Source organism: Perna viridis, chromosome 6, assembly GCF_037379345.1.
Source record: "Perna viridis isolate PV_CMFRI_1.1 ecotype Kerala chromosome 6, ASM3737934v1, whole genome shotgun sequence".
Lineage (NCBI taxonomy): Eukaryota > Metazoa > Mollusca > Bivalvia > Mytilida > Mytilidae > Perna > Perna viridis.
The window spans coordinates 23,309,887-23,332,021 of NC_142450.1; the positions used below are offsets into that span (position 1 = coordinate 23,309,887).

Here is a 22,135-nt window from a genome sequence, read left to right on the forward strand (position 1 = left end):
AACAGTAGATGTTGTGCCAGTAGTCTGAGTGACAGTTGTCCTTTCGCTGGTGGTCACAGGAGTGGCTGCTGTGGTACTTTCCGATGTGCCAGGTCTGGGAGTGCTTGCCGCGGTGCTGGTCTCAGTGGTGCCAGCAGTAGGTGTGGTGCCAGTAGTCTGAGTGGCAGTTGTCCCTTCGCTGGTGGTCACAGGAGTGGCTGCTGTGGTACTTTCCGATGTGCCAGGTGTGGGAGTGCTTGCCGCGGTACTTGTCTCAGTGGTGCCAACAGTAGGTGTGGTGCCAGTAGTCTGAATGACAGTTGTCCCTTCGCTGGTGGTCACAGGAGTGGCTGCTGTGGTACTTTCCGATGTGCCAGGTGTGGGAGTGCTTGCCGCGGTGCTGGTCTCAGTGGTGCCAGCAGTAGGTGTTGTGCCAGGAGTCTGAGTGACAGTTGTCCCTTCGCTGGTGGTCACAGGAGTGGCTGCTGTGGTACTTTCCGATGTGCCAGGTGTGGGAGTGCTTGCCGCGGTGCTGGTCTCAGTAGTGCCAGCAGTAGGTGTTGTGCCAGTAGTCTGAATGACAGTTGTCCCTTCGGTGGTGGTCACAGGAGTGGCTGCTGTTGTACTTTCCGATGTGCCAGGTGTGGGAGTGCTTGCCGCGGTGCTTGTCTCAGTGGTACCAACAGTAGGTGTGGTGCCAGGTGTCTGAGTGACAGTTGTCCCTTCGCTGGTGGTCACAGGAGTGGCTGCTGTGGAACTTTCCGATGTGCCAGGTGTGGGAGTGCTTGCCGCGGTGCTGGTCTCAGTGGTGCCAGCAGTAGGTGTTGTGCGAGTAGTCTGAATGACAGTTGTCCCTTCGCTGGTGGTCACAGGAGTGGCTCCTGTGGTACTTTCCGATGTGCCAGGTGTGGGAGTGCTTGCCGCGGTGCTTGTCTCAGTGGTACCAGCAGTAGGTGTGGTGCCAGGAGTCTGAGTGACAGTTGTCCCTTCGCTGGTGGTCACAGGAGTGGCTGCTGTGGAACTTTCCGATGTGCCAGGTGTGGGAGTGCTTGCCGCGGTGCTTGTCTCAGTGGTGCCAACAGTAGGTGTGGTGCCAGTAGTCTGAATGACAGTTATCCCTTCGCTGGTGGTCACAGGAGTGGCTGCTCTGGTACTTTCCGATGTGCCAGGTCTGGGAGTGCTTGCGGCGGTGCTTGTCTCAGTGGTACCAACAGTAGATGTTGTGCCAGTAGTCTGAGTGACAGTTGTCCCTTCGCTGGTGGTCACAGGAGTGGCTGCTGTGGTACTTTCCGATGTGCCAGGTCTGGGAGTGCTTGCCGCGGTGCTGGTCTCAGTGGTGCCAACAGTAGGTGTGGTACCAGTAGTCTGAATGACAGTTGTCCCTTCGCTGGTGGTCACAGGAGTGGCTGCTGTGGTACTTTCCGATGTGCCAGGTGTGGGAGTGCTTGCCGCGGTGCTGGTCTCAGTGGTGCCAGCAGTAGGTGTTGTGCCAGGAGTCTGAGTGACAGTTGTCCCTTCGCTGGTGGTCACAGGAGTGGCTGCTGTGGTACTTTCCGATGTGCCAGGTGTGGGAGTGCTTGCCGCGGTGCTTGTCTCAGTGGTGCCAACAGTAGGTGTGGTGCCAGTAGTCTGAATGACAGTTGTCCCTTCGCTGGTGGTCACAGGAGTGGCTGCTGTGGTACTTTCCGATGTGCCAGGTGTGGGAGTGCTTGCCGCGGTGCTGGTCTCAGTGGTGCCAGCAGTAGGTGTTGTGCCAGGAGTCTGAGTTACAGTTGTCCCTTCGCTGGTGGTCACAGGAGTGGCTGCTGTGGTACTTTCCGATGTGCCAGGTGTGGGAGTGCTTGCCGCGGTGCTGGTCTCAGTGGTGCCAGCAGTAGGTGTTGTGCCAGTAGTCTGAATGACAGTTGTCCCTTCGCTGGTGGTCACAGGAGTGGCTGCTGTTGTACTTTCCGATGTGCCAGGTGTGGGAGTGCTTGCCGCGGTGCTTGTCTCAGTGGTACCAACAGTAGGTGTGGTGCCAGGTGTCTGAGTGACAGTTGTCCCTTCGCTGGTGGTCACAGGAGTGGCTGCTGTGGAACTTTCCGATGTGCCAGGTGTGGGAGTGCTTGCCGCGGTGCTTGTCTCAGTGGTTTCAGCAGTAGGTGTTGTGCGAGTAGTCTGAATGACAGTTGTCCCTTCGCTGGTGGTCACAGGAGTGGCTGCTGTGGAACTTTCCGATGTGCCAGGTGTGGAAGTGCTTGCCGCGGTGCTTGTCTGAGTGGTACCAACAGTAGGTGTGGTGCCAGGAGTCTGAGTGACAGTTGTCCCTTCGCTGGTGGTCACAGGAGTGGCTGCTGTGGAACTTTCCGATGTGCCAGGTGTGGGAGTGCTTGCCGCGGTGCTTATCTCAGTGGTGCCAACAGTAGGTGTGGTGCCAGTAGTCTGAATGACAGTTGTCCCTTCGCTGGTGGTCTTAGGAGTGGCTGCTGTGGTACTTTCCGATGTGCCAGGTGTGGGAGTGCTTGCCGCGGTGCTTGTCTCAGTGGTACCAACAGTAGGTGTGGTGCGAGGAGTCTGAGTGACAGTTGTCCCTTCGCTGGTGGTCACAGGAGTGGCTGCTGTGGAACTTTCCGATGTGCCAGGTGTGGGAGTGCTTGCCGCGATGCTGGTCTCAGTGGTGCCAGCAGTACGTGTGGTGCCAGTAGTCTGAGTGATACTGGTCCCTTCGCTGGTGGTCATAGGAGTGGCTGCTGTGGTACTTTCCGATGTGCCAGGTGTGGGAGTGCTTGCCGCGGTGCTTGTCTCAGTGGTGCCAACAACAGGTGTGGTGCCAGTAGTCTGAATGACAGTTGTCTCTTCGCTGGTGGTCACAGGAGTGGCTGCTGTGGTACTTTCCGATGTGCCAGGTGTGGGAGTGCTTGCCGCGGTGCTGGTCTCAGTGGTGCCAGCAGTAGGTGTGGTGCCAGTAGTCTGAGTGATAGTTGTCCCTTCGCTGGTGGTCACAGGAGTGGCTGCTTTGGTACTTTCCGATGTGCCAGGTGTGGGAGTGCTTGCCGCGGTGCTTGTCTCAGTGGTACCAATAGTAGGTGTTGTGCCAGTAGTCTGAGTGACAGTTGTCCCTTCGCTGGTGGTCACAGGAGTGGCTGCTGTTGTACTTTCCGATGTGCCAGGTGTGGGAGTGCTTGCCGCGGTGCTTGTCTCAGTGGTACCAATAGTAGGTGTTGTGCGAGTAGTCTGAGTGACAGTTGTCCCTTCGCTGGTGGTCACAGGAGTGGATGCTGTGGTACTTTCCGACGTGCCAGGTGTGGGAGTGCTTGCCGCGGTGCTGGTCTCAGTGGTGCCAGCAGTAGGTGTTGTGCCAGTAGTCTGAGTGACAGTTGTCCCTTCACTGGTGGTCACAGGAGTGGCTGCTGTGGAATCTTCCGATGTACCAGGTGTGGGAGTGCTTGCCGCGGTGCTGGTCTCAGTGGTGCCAGCAGTAGGTCTTGTGCCAGTAGTTTGAGTGACAGTTGTCCCTTCGCTGGTGGTCACAGGAGTGGCTGCTGTGGTACTTTCCCATGTACCAGGCGTGGGAGTGCTTGCCGCGGTGCTGGTCTCAGTGGTGCCAGTAGTCTGTGTGACAGTTGTCCCTTCGCTGGTGGTCACAGGAGTGGCTGCTGTGGTACTTTCCGATGTGCCAGGTGTGGGAGTGCTTGCCGCGGTGCTGGTCTCAGTGGTGCCAGCAGTAGGTGTTGTGCCAGTAGTCTGAGTGATAGTTGTCACTTCGTTTGTGGTCACAGGAGTGGCTGTTGTGGTACTTTCCGATGTGCCAGGTGTGGGAGTGCTTGCCGCGGTGCTTGTCTCAGTGTTGCCAACAGTAGGTGTTGTGCCAGGAGTCTGAGTGACAGTTGTCCCTTCGCTGGTGGTCACAGGAGTGGCTGCTGTGGTACTTTCGGATGTGCCAGGTGTGGGAGTGCTTGCCGCGGTGCTGGTCTCAGTGGTGCCAGCAGTAGGTGTGGTGCCAGTAGTCTGAATGACAGTTGTCCCTTCGCTGGTGGTCACAGGAGTGGCTGCTGTGGTACTTTCCGATGTGCCAGGTGTGGGAGTGCTTGCCGCGGTGCTGGTCTCAGTGGTGCCAGCAGTAGGTGTGGTGCCAGTAGTCTGAATGACAGTTGTCCCTTCGCTGGTGGTCACAGGAGTGGCTGCTGTGGTACTTTCCGACGTGCCAGGTGTGGGAGTGCTTGCCGTGGTGCTGGTCTCAGTGGTACCAACAGTAGGTGTGGTGGCAGTAGTCTGAGTGACAGTTGTCCCTTCGCTGGTGGTCACAGGAGTGGCTGCTGTGGTACTTTCCGATGTGCCAGGTGTGGGAGTGCTTGCCGCGGTGCTTGTCTCAGTGGTGCCAGCAGTAGGTGTGGTGCCAGTAGTCTGAGTGACAGTTGTCCCTTCGCTGGTGGTCACAGGAGTGGCTGCTGTGGTACTTTCCGATGTGCCTGGTGTGGGAGTTCTTGCCGCGGTGCTTGTCTCAGTGGTGCCAACAGTAGGTGTGGTGCCAGTAGTCTGAGTGACAGTTGTCCCTTCGCTGGTGGTCACAGGAGTGGCTGCTGTGGTACTTTCCGATGTGCCAGGTGTGGGTGTGCTTGCCGCGGTGCTGGTCTCAGTGGTGCCAGCAGTAGGTGTTGTGCCAGTAGTCTGAGTGATAGTTGTCCCTTCGCTGGTGGTCACAGGAGTGGCTGTTGTGATACTTTCCGATGTGCCAGGTGTGGGAGTGCTTGCCGCGGTGCTTGTCTCAGTGGTGCCAACAGTAGGTGTTGTGCCAGTAGTCTGAATGACAGTTGTCCCTTCGCTGGTGGTCACAGGAGTGGCTGCTGTGGTACTTTCCGATGTGCCAGGTGTGGGAGTGCTTGCCGCGGTGCTGGTCTCAGTGTTGCCAACAGCAGGTGTTGTGCCAGGAGTCTGACTGACAGTTGTCCCTTCGCTGGTGGTCACAGGAGTGACTGCTGTGGTACTTTCCGATGTGCCAGGTGTGGGAGTGCTTGCCGCGGTGCTGGTCTCAGTGGTGCCAGCAGTAGGTGTTATGACAGTAGTTTGAGTGACAGTTGTCCCTTCGCTGGTGGTCACAGGAGTGGCAGCTGTGGTACTTTCTGATGTACCAGGTGTGGGAGTGCTTGCCGCGGTGCTGGTCTCAGTGGTGCCAGTAGTCTGTGTGACAGTTCTCCCTTCGCTGGTGGTCACAGGAGTGGCTGCTGTGGAACTTTCCGATGTGCCAGGTGTGGGAGTGCTTGCCGCGGTGCTGGTCTCAGTGGTGCCAGCAGTACGTGTGGTGCCAGTAGTCTGAGTGACAGTTGTCCCTTCGCTGGTGGTCACAGGAGTGGCTGTAGTGGAACTTTCCGATGTGCCAGGTGTGGGAGTTCTTTCCACAGTGTTGGTCTCAGTGGTGCCAGCAGTAGGTGTTGTGCCAGTAGTCTTTGTGACAGTTGTCCCTTCGCTGGTGGTCACAGGAGTGGCTGCTGTGAAACTTTCCGATGTGCCAGGTGTGGGAGTGCTTGCCTCGGTGCTGGTCTCAGTGGTGCCAGCAGTAGGTGTAGTGGCAGTAGTCTGAGTGACAGTTGTCCCTTCGCTGGTGGTCACAGGAGTGGCTGCTGTGGTACTTTCCGATGTGCCAGATGTGGGAGTGCTTGCCGCGGTGCTTGTCTCAGTGGTGCCAACAACAGGTGTGGTGCCAGTATTCTGAGTGGCAGTTGTCCCTTCGCTGGTGGTCACAGGAGTGGCTGCTGTGGTACTTTCCGATGTGCCAGGTGTGGGAGTGCTTGCCGCGGTGCTGGTCTCAGTGGTGCCAGCAGTAGGTGTGGTGCCAGTAGTCTGAGTGATAGTTGTCCCTTCGCTGGTGGTCACAGGAGTGGCTGCTGTGGTACTTTCCGATGTGCCAGGTGTGGGAGTGCTTGCCGCGGTGCTTGTCTCAGTGGTGCCAACAGTAGGTGTTGTGCCAGTAGTCTGAATGACAGTTGTCCCTTCGCTGGTGGTCACAGGAGTGGCTGCTGTGGTACTTTCCGATGTGCCAGGTGTGGGAGTGCTTGCCGCGGTGCTGGTCTCAGTGGTGCCAGCAGTAGGTGTTGTGCCAGGAGTCTGAGTGACAGTTGTCCCTTCGCTGGTGGTCACAGGAGTGGCTGCTGTGGTACTTTCCGATGTGCCAGGTGTGGGAGTGCTTGCCGCGGTGCTGGTCTCAGTGGTACCAATAGTAGGTGTTGTGCCAGTAGTCTGAGTGACAGTTGTCCCTTCGCTGGTGGTCACAGGAGTGGCTGCTGTGGTACTTTCCGATGTGCCAGGTGTGGGAGTGCTTGCTGCGGTGCTTGTCTCAGTGGTGCCAACAACAGGTGTGGTGCCAGTAGTCTGAGTAGCAGTTGTCCCTTCGCTGGTGGTCACAGGAGTGGCTGCTGTGGTACTTTCCGATGTGCCAGGTGTGGGAGTGCTTGCCGCGGTGCTGGTCTCAGTGGTGCCAGCAGTAGGTGTTGTGCCAGTAGTCTGAGTGATAGTTGTCCCTTCGCTGGTGGTCACAGGAGTGGCTGCTGTGGTACTTTCCGATGTGCCAGGTGTGGGAGTGCTTGCCGCGGTGCTGGTCTCAGTGGTGCCAACAGTAGGTGTTGTGCCAGTAGTCTGAGTGACAGTTGTCCCTTCGCTGGTGGTCACAGGAGTGGCTGCTGTGGTACTTTCCGATGTGCCAGGTGTGGGAGTGCTTGCCGCGGTGCTGGTCTCAGTGGTGCCAGCAGTAGGTGTAGTGGCAGTGGTCTGAGTGACAGTTGTCCCTTCGCTGGTGGTCACAGGAGTGGCTGTTGTGGTACTTTCCGATGTGCCAGGTGTGGGAGTGCTTGCCGCGGTGCTTGTCTCAGTGGTGCCAACAGTAGGTGTTGTGCCAGTAGTCTTTGTGACAGTTGTCCCTTCGGTGGTGGTCACAGGAGTGGCTGCTGTGGTACTTTCCGATGTGCCAGGTGTGGGAGTGCTTGCCGCGGTGCTGGTCTCAGTGGTGCCAGCAGTAGGTGTTGTGCCAGGAGTCTGAGTGACAGTTGTCCCTTCGCTGGTGGTCACAGGAGTGGCTGCTGTGGAACTTTCCGATGTGCCAGGTGTGGGAGTGCTTGCCGCGGTGCTGGTCTCAGTGGTGCCAGCAGTAGGTGTTGTGCCAGGAGTCTGACTGACAGTTGTCCCTTCGCTGGTGGTCACAGGAGTGGCTGATGTGGTACCTTCCGATGTACCAGGTGTGGGAGTGCTTGCCGCTGTGCTTGTCTCAGTGGTGCCAGCAGTAGGTGTTGTGCCAGTAGTTTGAGTGACAGTTGTCCCTTCGCTGGTGGTCACAGGAGTGGCTGCTGTGGTACTTTCTGATGTACCAGGTGTGAGAGTGCTTGCCGCGGTGCTGGTCTCAGTGCTGCCAACAACAGGTGTGGTGCCAGTAGTCTGAGTGACAGTTGTCCCTTCACTGGTGGTCACAGGAGTGGCTGCTGTGGTACTTTCCGATGTGCCAGGTGTGGGAGTGCTTGCCGCGGTGCTGGTCTCAGTGGTGCCAGCAGTAGGTGTTGTGCCAGTAGTCTGATTGATAGTTGTCCCTTCGTTTGTGGTCACAGGAGTGGCTGCTGTGGTACTTTCCGATGTGCCAGATGTGGGAGTGCTTGCCGCGGTGTTTGTCTCAGTGGCGCCAACAACAGGTGTGGTGACAGTAGTCTGAATAACAGTTGTCCCTTCGCTGGTGGTCACAGGAGTGGCTGCTGTGGTACTTTCCGATGTGCCAGGTGTGGGAGTGCTTGCCGCGGTGCTGGTCTCAGTGGTGCCAACAGTAGGTGTGGTGCCAGTAGTCTGAGTGACAGTTGTCCCTTCGCTGGTGGTCACAGGAGTGGCTGCTGTGGTACTTTCTGATGTGCCAGGTGTGGGAGTGCTTGCCGCGGTGCTGGTCTCAGTGGTGCCAACAACAGATGTGGTGCCAGTAGTCTGAATGGCAGTTTTTCCTTCGCTGGTGGTCACAGGAGTGGCTGCTGTGGTACTTTCTGATGTGCCAGGTGTGGGAGTGCTTGCCGCGGTGCTGGTCTCAGTGGTGCCAGCAGTAGGTGTAGTGGCAGTGGTCTGAGTGACAGTTGTCCCTTCGCTGGTGGTCACAGGAGTGGCTGCTGTGGTACTTTCCGATATGCCAGATGTGGGAGTGCTTGCCGCGGTGCTTGTCTCAGTGGTGCCAACAACAGATGTGGTGCCAGTAGTCTGAATGGCAGTTTTTCCTTCGCTGGTGGTCACAGGAGTGGCTGCTGTGGTACTTTCCGATGTGCCAGGTGTGGGAGTGCTTGCCGCGGTGCTGGTCTCAGTGGTGCCAGCAGTAGGTGTGGTGCCAGTAGTCTGAGTGGCAGTTGTCCCTTCGCTGGTGGTCACAGGAGTGGCTGCTGTGGTACTTTCCGATGTGCCAGGTGTGGGAGTGCTTGCCGCGGTGCTTGTCTCAGTGGTGCCAACAGTAGGTGTTGTGCCAGTAGTCTGAGTGACAGTTGTCCCTTCGCTGGTGGTCACAGGAGTGGCTGCTGTGGTACTTTCCGATGTGCCAGGTGTGGGAGTGCTTGCCGCGGTGCTGGTCTCAGTGGTGCCAGCAGTAGGTGTGGTGCCAGTAGTCTGAGTGACAGTTGTCCCTTCGCTGGTGGTCACAGGAGTGGCTGCTGTGGTACTTTCCGATGTGCCAGGTGTGGGAGTGCTTGCCGCGGTGCTGGTCTCAGTGGTGCCAGCAGTATATGTTGTGCCAGTAGTCTGATTGATAGTTGTCCTTTCGTTTCTGGTCACAGGAGTGGCTGTTGTGGTACTTTCCGATGTGCCAGGTGTGGGAGTGCTTGCCGCGGTGCTTGTCTCAGTGGTGCCAACAGTAGGTGTGGTGCCATTAGTCTGAATGACAGTTGTCCCTTCGCTGGTGGTCACAGGAGTGGCTGCTGTGGTACTTTCCGATGTGCCAGGTGTGGGAGTGCTTGCCGCGGTGCTGGTCTCAGTGGTGCCAGCAGTAGGTGTGGTGCCAGTAGTCTGAGTGACAGTTGTCCCTTCGCTGGTGGTCACAGGAGTGGCTGCTGTGGTATCTTCCGATGTACCAGGTGTAGGAGTGCTTGCCGCGGTGCTGGTCTTAGTGGTGCCAGCAGTAGGTGTGGTGCCAGTAGTCTGAGTGACAGTTGTCCCTTCGCTGGTGGTCACAGGAGTGGCTGCTGTGGTACTTTCCGATGTACCAGGTGTGGGAGTGCTTGCCGCGGTGCTGGTCTCAGTGGTGCCAGCAGTAGGTGTGGTGCCAGTAGTCTGTGTGACAGTTGTCCCTTCGCTGGTGGTCACAGGAGTGGCTGCTGTGGAACTTTCCGATGTGCCAGGTGTGGGAGTGCTTGCCGCGGTGCTTGTCTCAGTGGTGCCAGCAGTAGGTGTGGTGCCAGTAGTCTGAGTGACAGTTGTCCCTTCGCTGGTGGTCACAGGAGTGGCTGTAGTGGAACTTTGCGATGTGCCAGGTGTGGGAGTTCTTTCCTCAGTGATGGTCACAGTGGTGCCAGCAGTAGGTGTTGTGCCAGTAGTCTTTGTGACAGTTCTCCCTTCGCTGGTGGTCACAGGAGTGGCTGCTGTGGAACTTTCCGATGTGCCAGGTGTGGGAGTGCTTGCCTCGGTGCTTGTCTCAGTGGTGCCAGCAGTAGGTGTAGTGGCAGTGGTCTGAGTGACAGTTGTCCCTTCGCTGGTGGTCACAGGAGTGGCTGCTGTGGTACTTTCCGATGTGCCAGATGTGGGAGTGCTTGCCGCGGTGCTTGTCTCAGTGGTGCCAACAACAGGTGTGGTGCCAGTAGTCTGAGTGGCAGTTTTTCCTTCGCTGGTGGTCACAGAAGTGGCTGCTGTGGTACTTTCCGATGTGCCAGGTGTGGGAGTGCTTGCCGCGGTACTGGTCTCAGTGGTGCCAGTAGTAGGTGTTGTGCCAGTAGTCTGAGTGATAGTTGTCCCTTCGCTGGTGGTCACAGGAGTGGCTGCTGTGGTACTTTCCGATGTGCCTGGTGTGGGAGTGCTTGCCGCGGTGCTTGTCTCAGTGGTGCCAGCAGTAGGTGTTGTGCCAGTAGTCTGAGTGACAGTTGTCCCTTCGCTGGTGGTCACAGGAGTGGCTGCTGTGGTAATTTCCGATGTGCCAGGTGTGGGAGTGCTTGCCGCGGTGCTGGTCTCAGTGGTGCCAGCAGTAGGTGTGGTGCCAGTAGTCTGAGTGACAGTTGTCCCTTCGCTGGTGGTCACTTGAGTGGCTGCTGTGGTACTTTCCGATGTGCCTGAAGTGGGAGTTCTTTCCGCAGTGCTGGTCTCAGTGGTGCCAGCAGTAGGTGTTGTGCCAGTAGTCTTTGTGACAGTTGACCCTTCGCTGGTGGTCACAGGAGTGGCTGCTGTGGAACTTTCCGATGTGCCAGGTGTGGGAGTGCTTGACGCGGTGCTGGTCTCGGTGGTGCCAGCAGTAGGTGTAGTGGCCGTAGTCTGAGTGACAGTTGTCCCTTCGTTGGTGGTCACAGGAGTGGCTGCTGTGGTACTTTCCGATGTGCCAGATGTGGGAGTGCTTGCCGCGGTGCTTGTCTCAGTGGTGCCAGTAATCTGAGTGACAGTTGTCCCTTCGCTGGTGGTCACAGTAGTGGCTGCTGTGGTACTTTCCGATGTGCCAGGTGTGGGAGTGCTTGCCGCGGTGCTGGTCTCAGTGGTGCCAGCAGTAGGTGTGGTGCCAGTAGTCTGAGTGATAGTTGTCCCTTCGCTGGTGGTCACAGGAGTGGCTGCTGTGGTACTTTCCGATGTGCCAGGTGTGGGAGTGTTTGCCGCGGTGCTTGTCTCAGTGGTACCAACAGTAGGTGTGGTGCCAGTAGTCTGAGTGACAGTTGTCCCTTCGCTGGTGGTCACAGGAGTGGCTGCTGTGGTACTTTCCGATGTCCCAGGTGTAGGAGTGCTTGCCGCGGTGCTGGTCTCAGTGTTGCCAGCAGTAGGTGTTGTGCCAGGAGTCTGACTGACAGTTGTCCCTTCGCTGGTGGTCACAGGAGTGGCTGCTGTGGTACTTTCCGATGTGCCAGGTGTGGGAGTGCTTGCCGCGGTGCTGGTCTCAGTGGTACCAATAGTAGGTGTTGTGCCAGTAGTCTGAGTGACAGTTGTCCCTTCGCTGGTGGTCACAGGAGTGGCTGCTGTGGTACTTTCCGATGTGCCAGGTGTGGGAGTGCTTGCCGCGGTGCTGGTCTCAGTGGTGCCAGCAGTAAGTGTTGTGCCAGTAGTCTGAGTGACAGTTGTCCCTTCGCTGGTGATCACAGGAGTGGCTGCTCTGGTACCTTCCGATGTACCAGGTGTGGGAGTGCTTGCCGCGGTGCTGGTCTCAGTGGTGCCAGCAGTAGGTGTTGTGCCAGGAGTCTGAGTGACAGTTGTCCCTTCGCTGGTGGTCACAGAAGTGGCTGCTGTGGTACTTTCCGATGTGCCAGGTGTGGGAGTGCTTGCCGCGGTGCTGGTCTCAGTGGTACCAATAGTAGGTGTTGTGCCAGTAGTCTGAGTGACAGTTGTCCCTTCGCTGGTGGTCACAGGAGTGGCTGCTGTGGTACTTTCCGATGTGCCAGGTGTGGGAGTGCTTGCTGCGGTGCTTATATCAGTGGTGCCAACAATAGGTGTGGTGCCAGTAGTCTGAGTGGCAGTTGTCCCTTCGCTGGTGGTCACAGGAGTGGCTGCTGTGGTAATTTCCGATGTGCCAGGTGTGGGAGTGCTTGCCGCGGTGCTGGTCTCAGTGGTGCCAACAGTAGGTGTTGTGCCAGTAGTCTGAGTGACAGTTGTCCCTTCGCTGGTGGTCACAGGAGTGGCTGCTGTGGTACTTTCCGATGTGCCAGGTGTGGGAGTACTTGCCGCGGTGCTTGTCTCAGTAGTGCCAGCAGTAGGTGTTGTGCCAGTAGTTTCAGTGACAGTTGTCCCTTCGCTGGTGGTCACAGGAGTGGCTGCTGTGGTACTTTCTGATGTACCAGGTGTGGGAGTGCTTGCCGCGGTGCTGGTCTCAGTGCTGCCAACAACAGGTGTGGTGCCAGTAGTCTGAGTGACAGTTGTCCCTTCACTGGTGGTCACAGGAGTGGCTGCTGTGGTACTTTCCGATGTGCCAGGTGTGGGAGTGCTTGCCGCGGTGCTGGTCTCAGTGGTGCCAGCAGTAGGTGTTGTGCCAGTAGTCTGATTGATAGTTGTCCCTTTGTTTGTGGTCACAGGAGTGGCTGCTGTGGTACTTTCCGATGTGCCAGATGTGGGAGTGCTTGCCGCGGTGTTTGTCTCAGTGGTGCCAACAACAGGTGTGGTGCCAGTAGTCTGAATAACAGTTATCCCTTCGCTGGTGGTCACAGGAGTGGCTGCTGTGGTACTTTCCGATGTGGCAGGTGTGGGAGTGCTTGCCGCGATGCTTGTCTCAGTGGTGCCAGCAGTACGTTTGGTGCCATTAGTCTGAATGACAGTTGTCCCTTCGCTGGTGGTCACAGGAGTGGCTGTAGTGGAACTTTCCGATGTGCCTGAAGTGGGAGTTCTTTCCGCAGTGCTGGTCTCAGTGGTGCCAGCAGTAGGTGTGGTGCCATTAGTCTGAATGACAGTTGTCCCTTCGCTGGTGGTCACAGGAGTGGCTGCTGTGGTACTTTCCGATGTGCCAGGTGTGGGAGTGCTTGCCGCGGTGCTGGTCTCAGTGGTGCCAGCAGTAGGTGTGGTGCCAGTAGTCTGAGTGACAGTTGTCCCTTCGCTGGTGGTCACAGGAGTGGCTGCTGTGGTACTTTCCGATGTGCCAGGTGTGGGAGTGCTTACCGCGGTGCTGGTCTCAGTGGTGCCAGCAGTAGGTGTTGTGCCAGTAGTCTGAGTGATAGTTGTCCCTTCGTTTGTGTTCACAGGAGTGGCTGTTGTGGTACTTTCCGATGTGCCAGGTGTGGGAGTGCTTGCCGCGGTGCTTGTCTCAGTGGTGCCAACAGTAGGTGTTGTGCCAGTAGTCTGAATGACAGTTGTCCCTTCGCTGGTGGTCACAGGAGTGGCTGCTGTGGTACTTTCCGATGTGCCAGGTGTGGGAGTGCTTGCCGCGGTGCTGGTCTCAGTGTTGCCAGCAGTAGGTGTTGTGCCAGGAGTCTGACTGACAGTTGTCCCTTCGCTGGTGGTCACAGGAGTGGCTGCTGTGGTACTTTCCGATGTGGCAGGTGTGGGAGTGCTTGCCGCGATGCTTGTCTCAGTGGTGCCAGCAGTACGTGTGGTGCCAGTATTCTGAGTGACAGTTGTCCCTTCGCTGGTGGTCACAGGAGTGGCTGTAGTGGAACTTTCCGATGTGCCTGAAGTGGGAGTTCTTTCCGCAGTGCTGGTCTCAGTGGTGCCAGCAGTAGGTGTTGTGTCAGTAGTCTTTGTGACAGTTGTCCCTTCGCTGGTGGTCACAGGAGTGGCTGCTGTGGTACTTTCCGATGTGCCAGATGTGGGAGTGCTTGCCGCGGTGCTTGTCTCAGTGGTGACAACAACAGGTGTGGTGCCAGTAGTCTGAGTGGCAGTTGTCCCTTCGCTGGTGGTCACAGGAGTGGCTGCTGTGGTACTTTCCGATGTGCCAGGTGTGGGAGTGCTTGCCGCGGTGCTGGTCTCAGTGGTGCCAGCAGTAGGTGTTGTGCCAGTAGTCTGAGTGATAGTTGTCCCTTCGTTTGTGTTCACAGGAGTGGCTGTTGTGGTACTTTCCGATGTGCCAGGTGTGGGAGTGCTTGCCGCGGTGCTTGTCTCAGTGGTGCCAACAGTAGGTGTTGTGCCAGTAGTCTGAATGACAGTTGTCCCTTCGCTGGTGGTCACAGGAGTGGCTGCTGTGGTACTTTCCGATGTGCCAGGTGTGGGAGTGCTTGCCGCGGTGCTGGTCTCAGTGTTGCCAGCAGTAGGTGTTGTGCCAGGAGTCTGACTGACAGTTGTCCCTTCGCTGGTGGTCACAGGAGTGGCTGCTGTGGTACTTTCCGATGTGCCAGGTGTGGGAGTGCTTGCCGCGGTGCTGGTCTCAGTGGTGCCAGCAGTAGGTGTGGTGCCAGTAGTCTGAGTGACAGTTGTCCCTTCGCTGGTGGTCACAGGAGTGGCTGCTCTGGTACCTTCCGATGTACCAGGTGTGGGAGTGCTTGCCGCGGTGCTGGTCTCAGTGGTGCCAGCAGTAGGTGTGGTGCCAATAGTCTGTGTGACAGTTGTCCCTTCGCTGGTGGTCACAGGAGTGGCTGCTGTGGAACTTTCTGATGTGCCAGGTGTGGGAGTGCTTGCCGCGGTGCTTGTCTCAGTGGTGCCAGCAGTAGGTGTGGTGCCAGTAGTCTGAGTGACAGTTGTCCCTTCGCTGGTGGTCACAGGAGTGGCTGTAGTGGTACTTTCCGATGTGCCAGGTGTGGGAGTTCTTTCCACAGTGCTGGTCTCAGTGGTGCCAGCAGTAGGTGTTGTGCCAGTAGTCTTTGTGACAGTTCTCCCTTCGCTGGTGGTCACAGGAGTGGCTGCTGTGGAACTTTCCGATGTGCCAGGTGTGGGAGTGCTTGACGCGGTGCTGGTCTCGGTGGTGCCAGCAGTAGGTGTAGTGGCAGTAGTCTGAGTGACAGTTGTCCCTTCGTTGGTGGTCACAGGAGTGGCTGCTGTGGTACTTTCCGATGTGCCAGATGTGGGAGTGCTTGCCGCTGTGCTTGTCTCAGTGGTGCCAGCAGTAGGTGTGGTGCCAGTAGTCTGAGTGATAGTTGTCCCTTCGCTGGTGGTCACAGGAGTGGCTGCTGTGGTACTTTCCGATGTGCCAGGTGTGGGAGTGTTTGCCGCGGTGCTTGTCTCAGTGGTGCCAAGAGTAGGTGTGGTGCCAGTAATATGAGTGACAGTTGTCCCTTCGCTGGTGGTCACAGGAGTGGCTGCTGTGGTACTTTCCGATGTGCCAGGTGTGGGAGTGCTTGCCGCGGTGCTGGTCTCAGTGGTGCCAGCAGTAGGTGTGGTGCCAGGAGTCTGAGTGACAGTTGTCCCTTCGCTGGTGGTCACAGGAGTGGCTGCTGTGGTACTTTCCGATGTGCCAGGTGTGGGAGTGCTTGTCGCGGTGCTGGTCTCAGTGGTGCCAGCAGTAGGTGTGGTGCCAGTAGTCTGTGTGACAGTTGTCCCTTCGCTGGTGGTCACAGGAGTGGCTGCTGTGGAACTTTCTGATGTGCCAGGTGTGGGAGTGCTTGCCGCGGTGCTTGTCTCAGTGGTGCCAGCAGTAGGTGTGGTGCCAGTAGTCTGAGTGACAGTTGTCCCTTCGCTGGTGGTCACAGGAGTGGCTGTAGTGGAACTTTCCGATGTGCCAGGTGTGGGAGTTCTTTCCACAGTGCTGGTCTCAGTGGTGCCAGCAGTAGGTGTTGTGCCAATAGTCTTTGTGACAGTTGTCCCTTCGCTGGTGGTCACAGGAGTGGCTGCTGTGGAACTTTCCGATGTGCCAGGTGTGGGAGTGCTTGCCTCGGTGCTTGTCTCAGTGGTGCCAGCAGTAGGTGTAGTGGCAGTGGTCTGAGTGACAGTTGTCCCTTCGCTGGTGGTCACAGGAGTGGCTGCTGTGGTAATTTCCGATGTGCCAGGTGTGGGAGTGCTTGCCGCGGTGCTGGTCTCAGTGGTGCCAGCAGTAGGTGTGTGAGTGACAGTTGTCCCTTCGTTGGTGGTCACTTGAGTGGCTGCTGTGGTACTTTCCGATGTGCCTGAAGTGGGAGTTCTTTCCGCAGTGCTGGTCTCAGTGGTGCCAGCAGTAGGTGTTGTGCCAGTAGTCTTTGTGACAGTTGTCCCTTCGCTGGTGGTCACAGGAGTGGCTGCTGTGGAACTTTCCGATGTGCCAGGTGTGGGAGTGCTTGACGCGGTGCTGGTCTCGGTGGTGCCAGCAGTAGGTGTAGTGGCAGTAGTCTGAGTGACAGTTGTCCCTTCGCTGGTGGTCACAGGAGTGGCTGCTGTGGTACTTTCCGATGTGCCAGGAGTGGGAGTGCTTGCCGCGGTGCTGGTCTCAGTGGTGCCAGCAGTAGGTGTGGTGCCAGTAGTCTGTGTGATAGTTGTCCCTTCGCTGGTGGTCACAGGAGTGGCTGCTGTGGTACTTTCCGATGTGCCAGGTGTGGGAGTGCTTGCCGCGGTGCTGGTCTCAGTGGTGCCAAGAGTAGGTGTGGTGCCAGTAATATGAGTGACAGTTGTCCCTTCGCTGGTGGTCACAGGAGTGGCTGCTGTGGTACTTTCCGATGTGTCAGGTGTGGGAGTGCTTGCCGCGGTGCTGGTCTCAGTGGTGCCAGCAGTAGGTGTGGTGCCAGGAGTCTGAGTGACAGTTGTCCCTTCGCTGGTGGTCACAGGAGTGGCTGCTGTGGTACTTTCCGATGTGCCAGGTGTGGGAGTGCTTGTCGCGGTGCTGGTCTCAGTGGTACCAGTAGTAGGTGTTGTACCAGTAGTCTGAGTGACAGTTGTCCCTTCGCTGGTGGTCACAGGAGTGGCTGCTGTGGTACTTTCCGATGTGCCAGGTGTGGGAGTGCTTGCCGCGGTGCTGGTCTCAGTGGTGCCAGCAGTAGGTGTGGTGCCAGTAGTCTGAGTGACAGTTGTCCCTTCGCTGGTGGTCACAGGAGTGGCTGCTCTGGTACCTTCCGATGTACCAGGTGTGGGAGTGCTTGCCGCTGTGCTGGTCTCAGTGGTGCCAGCAGTACGTGTGGTGCCAGTAGTCTGAGTGACAGTTGTCCCTTCGCTGGTGGTCACAGGAGTGGCTGTTGTGGAACTTTCCGATGTGCCTGAAGTGGGAGTTCCTTCCGCAGTGCTGGTCTCAGTGGTGCCAGCAGTAGGTGTTGTACTAGTAGTCTTTGTGTCAGTTGTCCCATCGCTGGAGGTCACAGGAGTGGCTGCTGTGGAACTTTCCGATGTGCCAGGTGTGGGAGTGCTTGCCGCGGTGCTGGTCTCAGTTGTGCCAGCAGTAGGTGTAGTGGCAGTAGTCTGAGTGACAGTTGTCCCTTCGCTGGTGGTCACAGGAGTGGCTGCTGTGGTACTTTCCGATGTGCCAGATGTGGGAGTGCTTGCCGCGGTGCTTGTCTCAGTGGTGGGAACAACAGGTGTGGTGCCAGTAGTCTGAGTGGCAGTTGTCCCTTCGCTGGTGGTCACAGGAGTGGCTGCTGTGGTACTTTCCGATGTGCCAGGTGTGGGAGTGCTTGCCGCGGTGCTGGTCTCAGTGGTGCCAGCAGTAGGTGTTGTGCCAGTAGTCTGAATGACAGTTGTCCCTTCGCTGGTGGTCACAGGAGTGGCTGCTGTGGTACTTTCCGATGTGCCAGGTGTGGGAGTGCTTGCCGCGGTGCTGGTCTCAGTGGTGCCAGCAGTAGGTGTTGTGCCAGGAGTCTGAGTGACAGTTGTCCCTTCGCTGGTGGTCACAGGAGTGGCTGCTGTGGTACTTTCCGATGTGCCAGGTGTACGAGTGCTTGCCGCGGTACTGGTTTCAGTGTTGCCAGCAGTAGGTGTTGTGCCAGTAGTCTGAGTGACAGTTGTCCCTTCGCTGGTGGTCACAGGAGTGGCTGCTGTGGTACTTTCCGATGTGCCAGGTGTGGGAGTGCTTGCTGCGGTGCTGGTCTCAGTGGTGCCGGCAGTAGGTGTGGTGCCAGGAGTCTGAGTGACAGTTGTCCCTTCGCTGGTGGTCACAGGAGTGGCTGCTGTGGTACTTTCCGATGTTCCAGGTGTGGGAGTGCTTGCCGCGGTGCTGGTCTCAGTGGTTCCAGCATTAGGTGTTGTGCCAGTAGTCTGAATGACAGTTGTCCCTTCACTGGTGGTCACAGGAGTGGCAGTTGTGGTACTTTCCGATGTGCCAGGTGTGGGAGTGCTTGCCGCGGTGCTTGTCTCAGTGGTGCCAACAACAGGTGTGGTGCCTGTAGTCTGAATGACAGTTGTCCCTTCGCTGGTGGTCACAGGAGTGGCTGCTGTGGTACTTTCCGATGTTCCAGGTGTGGGAGTGCTTGCCGCGGTGCTGGTCTCAGTGGTGCCAGCAGTAGGTGTTGTGCCAGGAGTCTGATTGATAGTTGTCCCTTCGTTTGTGGTCACAGGAGTGGCTGTTGTGGTACTTTCCGATGTGCCAGGTGTGGGAGTGCTTGCCGCGGTGCTTGTCTCAGTGATGCCAACAGTAGGTGTTGTGCCAGTAGTCTGAATGACAGTTGTCCCTTCGCTGGTGGTCACAGGAGTGGCTGCTGTGGTACTTTCCGATGTGCCAGGTGTGGGAGTGCTTGTTGCGATGCTGGTCTCAGTGGTGCCAGCAGTACGTGTGGTGGCAGTAGTCTGAGTGACAGTTGTCCCTTCGCTGGTGGTCACAGGAGTGGCTGTAGTGGAACTTTCCGATGTGCCTGGAGTGGGAGTTCTTTCCGCAGTGCTGGTCTCAGTGGTGCCAGCAGTAGGTGTTGTGTCAGTAGTCTTTGTGACAGTTGTCCCTTCGCTGGTGGTCACAGGAGTGGCTGCTGTGGAACTTTCCGATGTGCCAGGTGTGGGATTGCTTGCCGCGGTGCTGGTCTCAGTGGTGCCAGCAGTAGGTGTTGTGCCAGTAGTCTGAGTGATAGTTGTCCCTTCGCTGGTGGTCACAGGAGTGGCTGCTGTGGTACTTTCCGATGTGCCAGGTGTGGGAGTGCTTGCCGCGGTGCTTGTCTCAGTGGTGCCAACAGTAGGTGTGGTGCCAGTAATCTGAGTGACAGTTGTCCCTTCGCTGGTGGTCACAGGAGTGGCTGCTGTGGTACTTTCCGATGTGCCAGGTGTGGGAGTGCTTGCCGCGGTGCTGGTCTCAGTGGTGCCAGCAGTAGGTGTGGTGCCAGGAGTCTGAGTGACAGTTGTCCCTTCGCTGGTGGTCACAGGAGTGGCTGCTGTGGTACTTTCCGATGTGCCAGGTGTGGGAGTGCTTGCCGCGGTGCTGGTCTCAGTGGTGCCAGCAGTAGGTATTGTGCCAGTAGTCTGATTGATAGTTGTCCCTTCGTTTGTGGTCACAGGAGTGGCTGTTGTGGTACTTTCCGATGTGCCAGGTGTGGGAGTGCTTGCCGCGGTGCTTGTCTCAGTGGTGCCAACAGTAGGTGTTGTGCCAGTAGTCTGAATGTCAGTTGTCCCTTCGCTGGTGGTCACAGGAGTGGCTGCTGTGGTACTTTCCGATGTGCCAGGTGTGGGAGTGCTTGCCGCGATGCTGGTCTCAGTGGTGCCAGCAGTACGTGTGGTGCCAGTAGTCTGAGTGACAGTTGTCCCTTCGCTGGTGGTCACAGGAGTGGCTGCTGTGGAACTTTCCGATGTGCCTGAAGTGGGAGTTCTTTCCGCAGTGCTGGTCTCAGTGGTGCCAGCAGTAGGTGTTGTGTCAGTAGTCTTTGTGACAGTTGTCCCTTCGCTGGTGGTCACAGGAGTGGCTGCTGTGGAACTTTCCGATGTGCCAGGTGTGGGATTGCTTGCCGCGGTGCTGGTCTCAGTGGTGCCAGCAGTAGGTGTTGTGCCAGTAGTCTGAGTGATAGTTGTCCCTTCGCTGGTGGTCACAGGAGTGGCTGCTGTGGTACTTTCCGATGTGCCAGGTGTGGGAGTGCTTGCCGCGGTGCTTGTCTCAGTGGTGCCAACAGTAGGTGTGGTGCCAGTAATCTGAGTGACAGTTGTCCCTTCGCTGGTGGTCACAGGAGTGGCTGCTGTGGTACTTTCCGATGTGCCAGGTGTGGGAGTGCTTGCCGCGGTGCTGGTCTCAGTGGTGCCAGCAGTAGGTGTGGTGCCAGTAGTCTGAGTGACAGTTGTCCCTTCGCTGGTGGTCACAGGAGTGGCTGCTGTGGTACTTTCCGATGTGCCAGGTGTGGGAGTGCTTGCCGCGGTGCTGGTCTCAGTGGTGCCAGCAGTAGGTGTTGTGCCAGTAGTCTGATTGATAGTTGTCCTTTCGTTTGTGGTCACAGGAGTGGCTGTTGTGGTACTTTCCGATGTGCCAGGTGTGGGAGTGCTTGCCGCGGTGCTTGTCTCAGTGGTGCCAACAGTAGGTGTTGTGCCAGTGGTCTGAATGACAGTTGTCCCTTCGCTGGTGGTCACAGGAGTGGCTGCTGTGGTACTTTCCGATGTGCCAGGTGTGGGAGTGCTTGCCGCGGTGCTTGTCTCAGTGGTGCCAACAGGAGGTATTGCGCCAGGAGTCTGAGTGACAGTTGTCCCTTCGCTGGTGGTCACAGGAGTGGCTGCTGTGGTACTTTCCGATGTGCCAGGTGTGGGAGTGCTTGCCGCGATGCTGGTCTCAGTGGTGCCAGCAGTAGGTGTGGTGCCTGTAGTCTGAATGACAGTTGTCCCTTCGCTGGTGGTCACAGGAGTGGCTGCTGTGGTACTTTCCGATGTGCCAGGTGTGGGAGTGCTTGCCGCGGTGCTTGTCTCAGTGGTGCCAACAGTAGGTGTGGTGCCAGTAGTCTGAATGACAGTTGTCCCTTCGCTGGTGGTCACAGGAGTGGCTGCTGTGGTACTTTCTGATGTACCAGGTGTGGGAGTGCTTGCTGCGATGCTGGTCTCAGTGGTGCCAGCAGTAGGTGTGGTGCCAGTAGTCTGTGTGACAGTTGTCCCTTCGCTGGTGGTCACAGGAGTGGCTGCTGTGGAACTTTCCGATGTGCCAGGTGTGGCAGTGCTTGCCGCGGTGCTTGTCTCAGTGGTGCCAGCAGTACGTGTGGTGCCAGTAGTCTGAGTGACAGTTGTCCCTTCGCTGGTTGTCACAGGAGTGGCTGCTGTGGAACTTTCCGATGTGCCTGAAGTGGGAGTTCTTTCCGCAGTGCTGGTCTCAGTGGTGCCAGCAGTAGGTGTTGTGCCAGTAGTCTTTGTGACAGTTGTCCCTTCGCTGGTGGTCACAGGAGTGGCTGCTGTGGAACTTTCCGATGTGCCAGGTATGGGAGTGCTTACCGCGGTGCTGATCTCAGTGGTGCCAACAGCAGGTGTGGTGCCAGTAGTCTGAGTGACAGTTGTCCCTTCGCTGGTGGTCACAGGAGTGGCTGCTGTGGTACTTTCTGATGTGCCAGGTGTGGGAGTGCTTGCCGCGGTGCTGGTCTCAGTAGTGCCAGTAGTCTGAGTGACAGGTGTCCCTTCGCTGGTGGTCACAGGAGTGGCTGCTGTGGTACTTTCGGATGTGCCAGGTGTGGGAATGCTTGCCCCGGTGCTCGTCTCAGTGGTGCCAGCAGTAGGTGAGGTGCCAGTAGTTTGAGTGACAGTTGCCCTTTCGCTGGTGGTCACAGGAGTGGCTGCTGTGGTACTTTCCGATGTGCCAGGTGTGGGAGTGCTTGTTGCGATGCTGGTCTCAGTGGTGTCAGCAGTAGGTGTGGTGGCAGTAGTCTGAGTGACAGTTGTCCCTTCGCTGGTGGTCACAGGAGTGGCTTCTGTGGTACTTTCCGATGTGCCAGGTATGGGAGTGCTGATTGCGGTGCTTGTCTCAGTGGTGCCAACAGTAGGTGTGGTGCCAGTAGTCTGAGTGACAGTTGTCCCTTTGTTTGTCGTCACAGGAGTGGCTGCTGTGGTACTTTCCGATGTATTCGATGTAGGTGTGTTTGTCTCAATGCTGGTTTCAATGGTATTAGTACTGAGTAAGGTGCCTGTTGTCTGTGTGGCAGTTGTTTTGTTGTCTTTGTCTAGTGAAAAATATTAGTAATGAATTGTTGCCATTTTTTTTTATTTGAATGTATTTGATTTTTTCCTAATTGATACTACTTTAGCTGGGATAAAGTGGTTCATATCTATCCTTTACCTACCTTTCTACGATAAGAATTCTGATGACGTAACAGATAAGTATCTCCATACGAAATAAACTTAAAGAATTCAGATGTCCAAAACAGATATTGGTACCAGGGTAACGAATTTCGTTACATTCACTGTCAAATTGGAAGACTATAATAATGTATAATTTTTAGCATGGTTTGCACTTACATAAAAAGGCAAAAACTCCGTTTGTAATTAATTTGTGTTATTTTGCAGAAATTGCCGTTTTGTCATGTTATACTTATGTGATTGTACATTATTGTGCCAAAATGAGTCACTTTTAATTTTCTAATGAATTCTATTAAGAATTTTAGTTCGAAAACAAATGGGTTAATTCCTTTATATCATTTTCCGGCCCTGTAATTTACTGAAAACTCATTCTAGTCTTACCCACTATAAATTCTTATTGGCATATTTTTATTTTACAAAGCTAGAGTACCAAACCAAGTAGAAAAAGATTAACAACATTAACGTATCGGAATGACGTCTCAGAGTATTACTTCAATGCATCTATAATTAATTT

The 22,135-nt window shown here is 56.5% G+C and overlaps 1 protein-coding gene across 1 annotated transcript in view; it reads right to left on the reverse strand.

Moving 5' to 3' along the window:
• Positions 1 to 22,135, reverse strand: part of LOC148614138 (uncharacterized) — a 173,698-nt gene that overhangs the window by 76,783 nt on the left and 74,780 nt on the right. Inside the window, exon 8 of the mRNA XM_088590432.1 lies at positions 1,662 to 21,485. Coding sequence (XP_088446558.1) covers positions 1,662 to 21,485 — 19,824 coding nt within the window. The remainder of the gene's footprint in view (positions 1 to 1,661; positions 21,486 to 22,135) is intronic.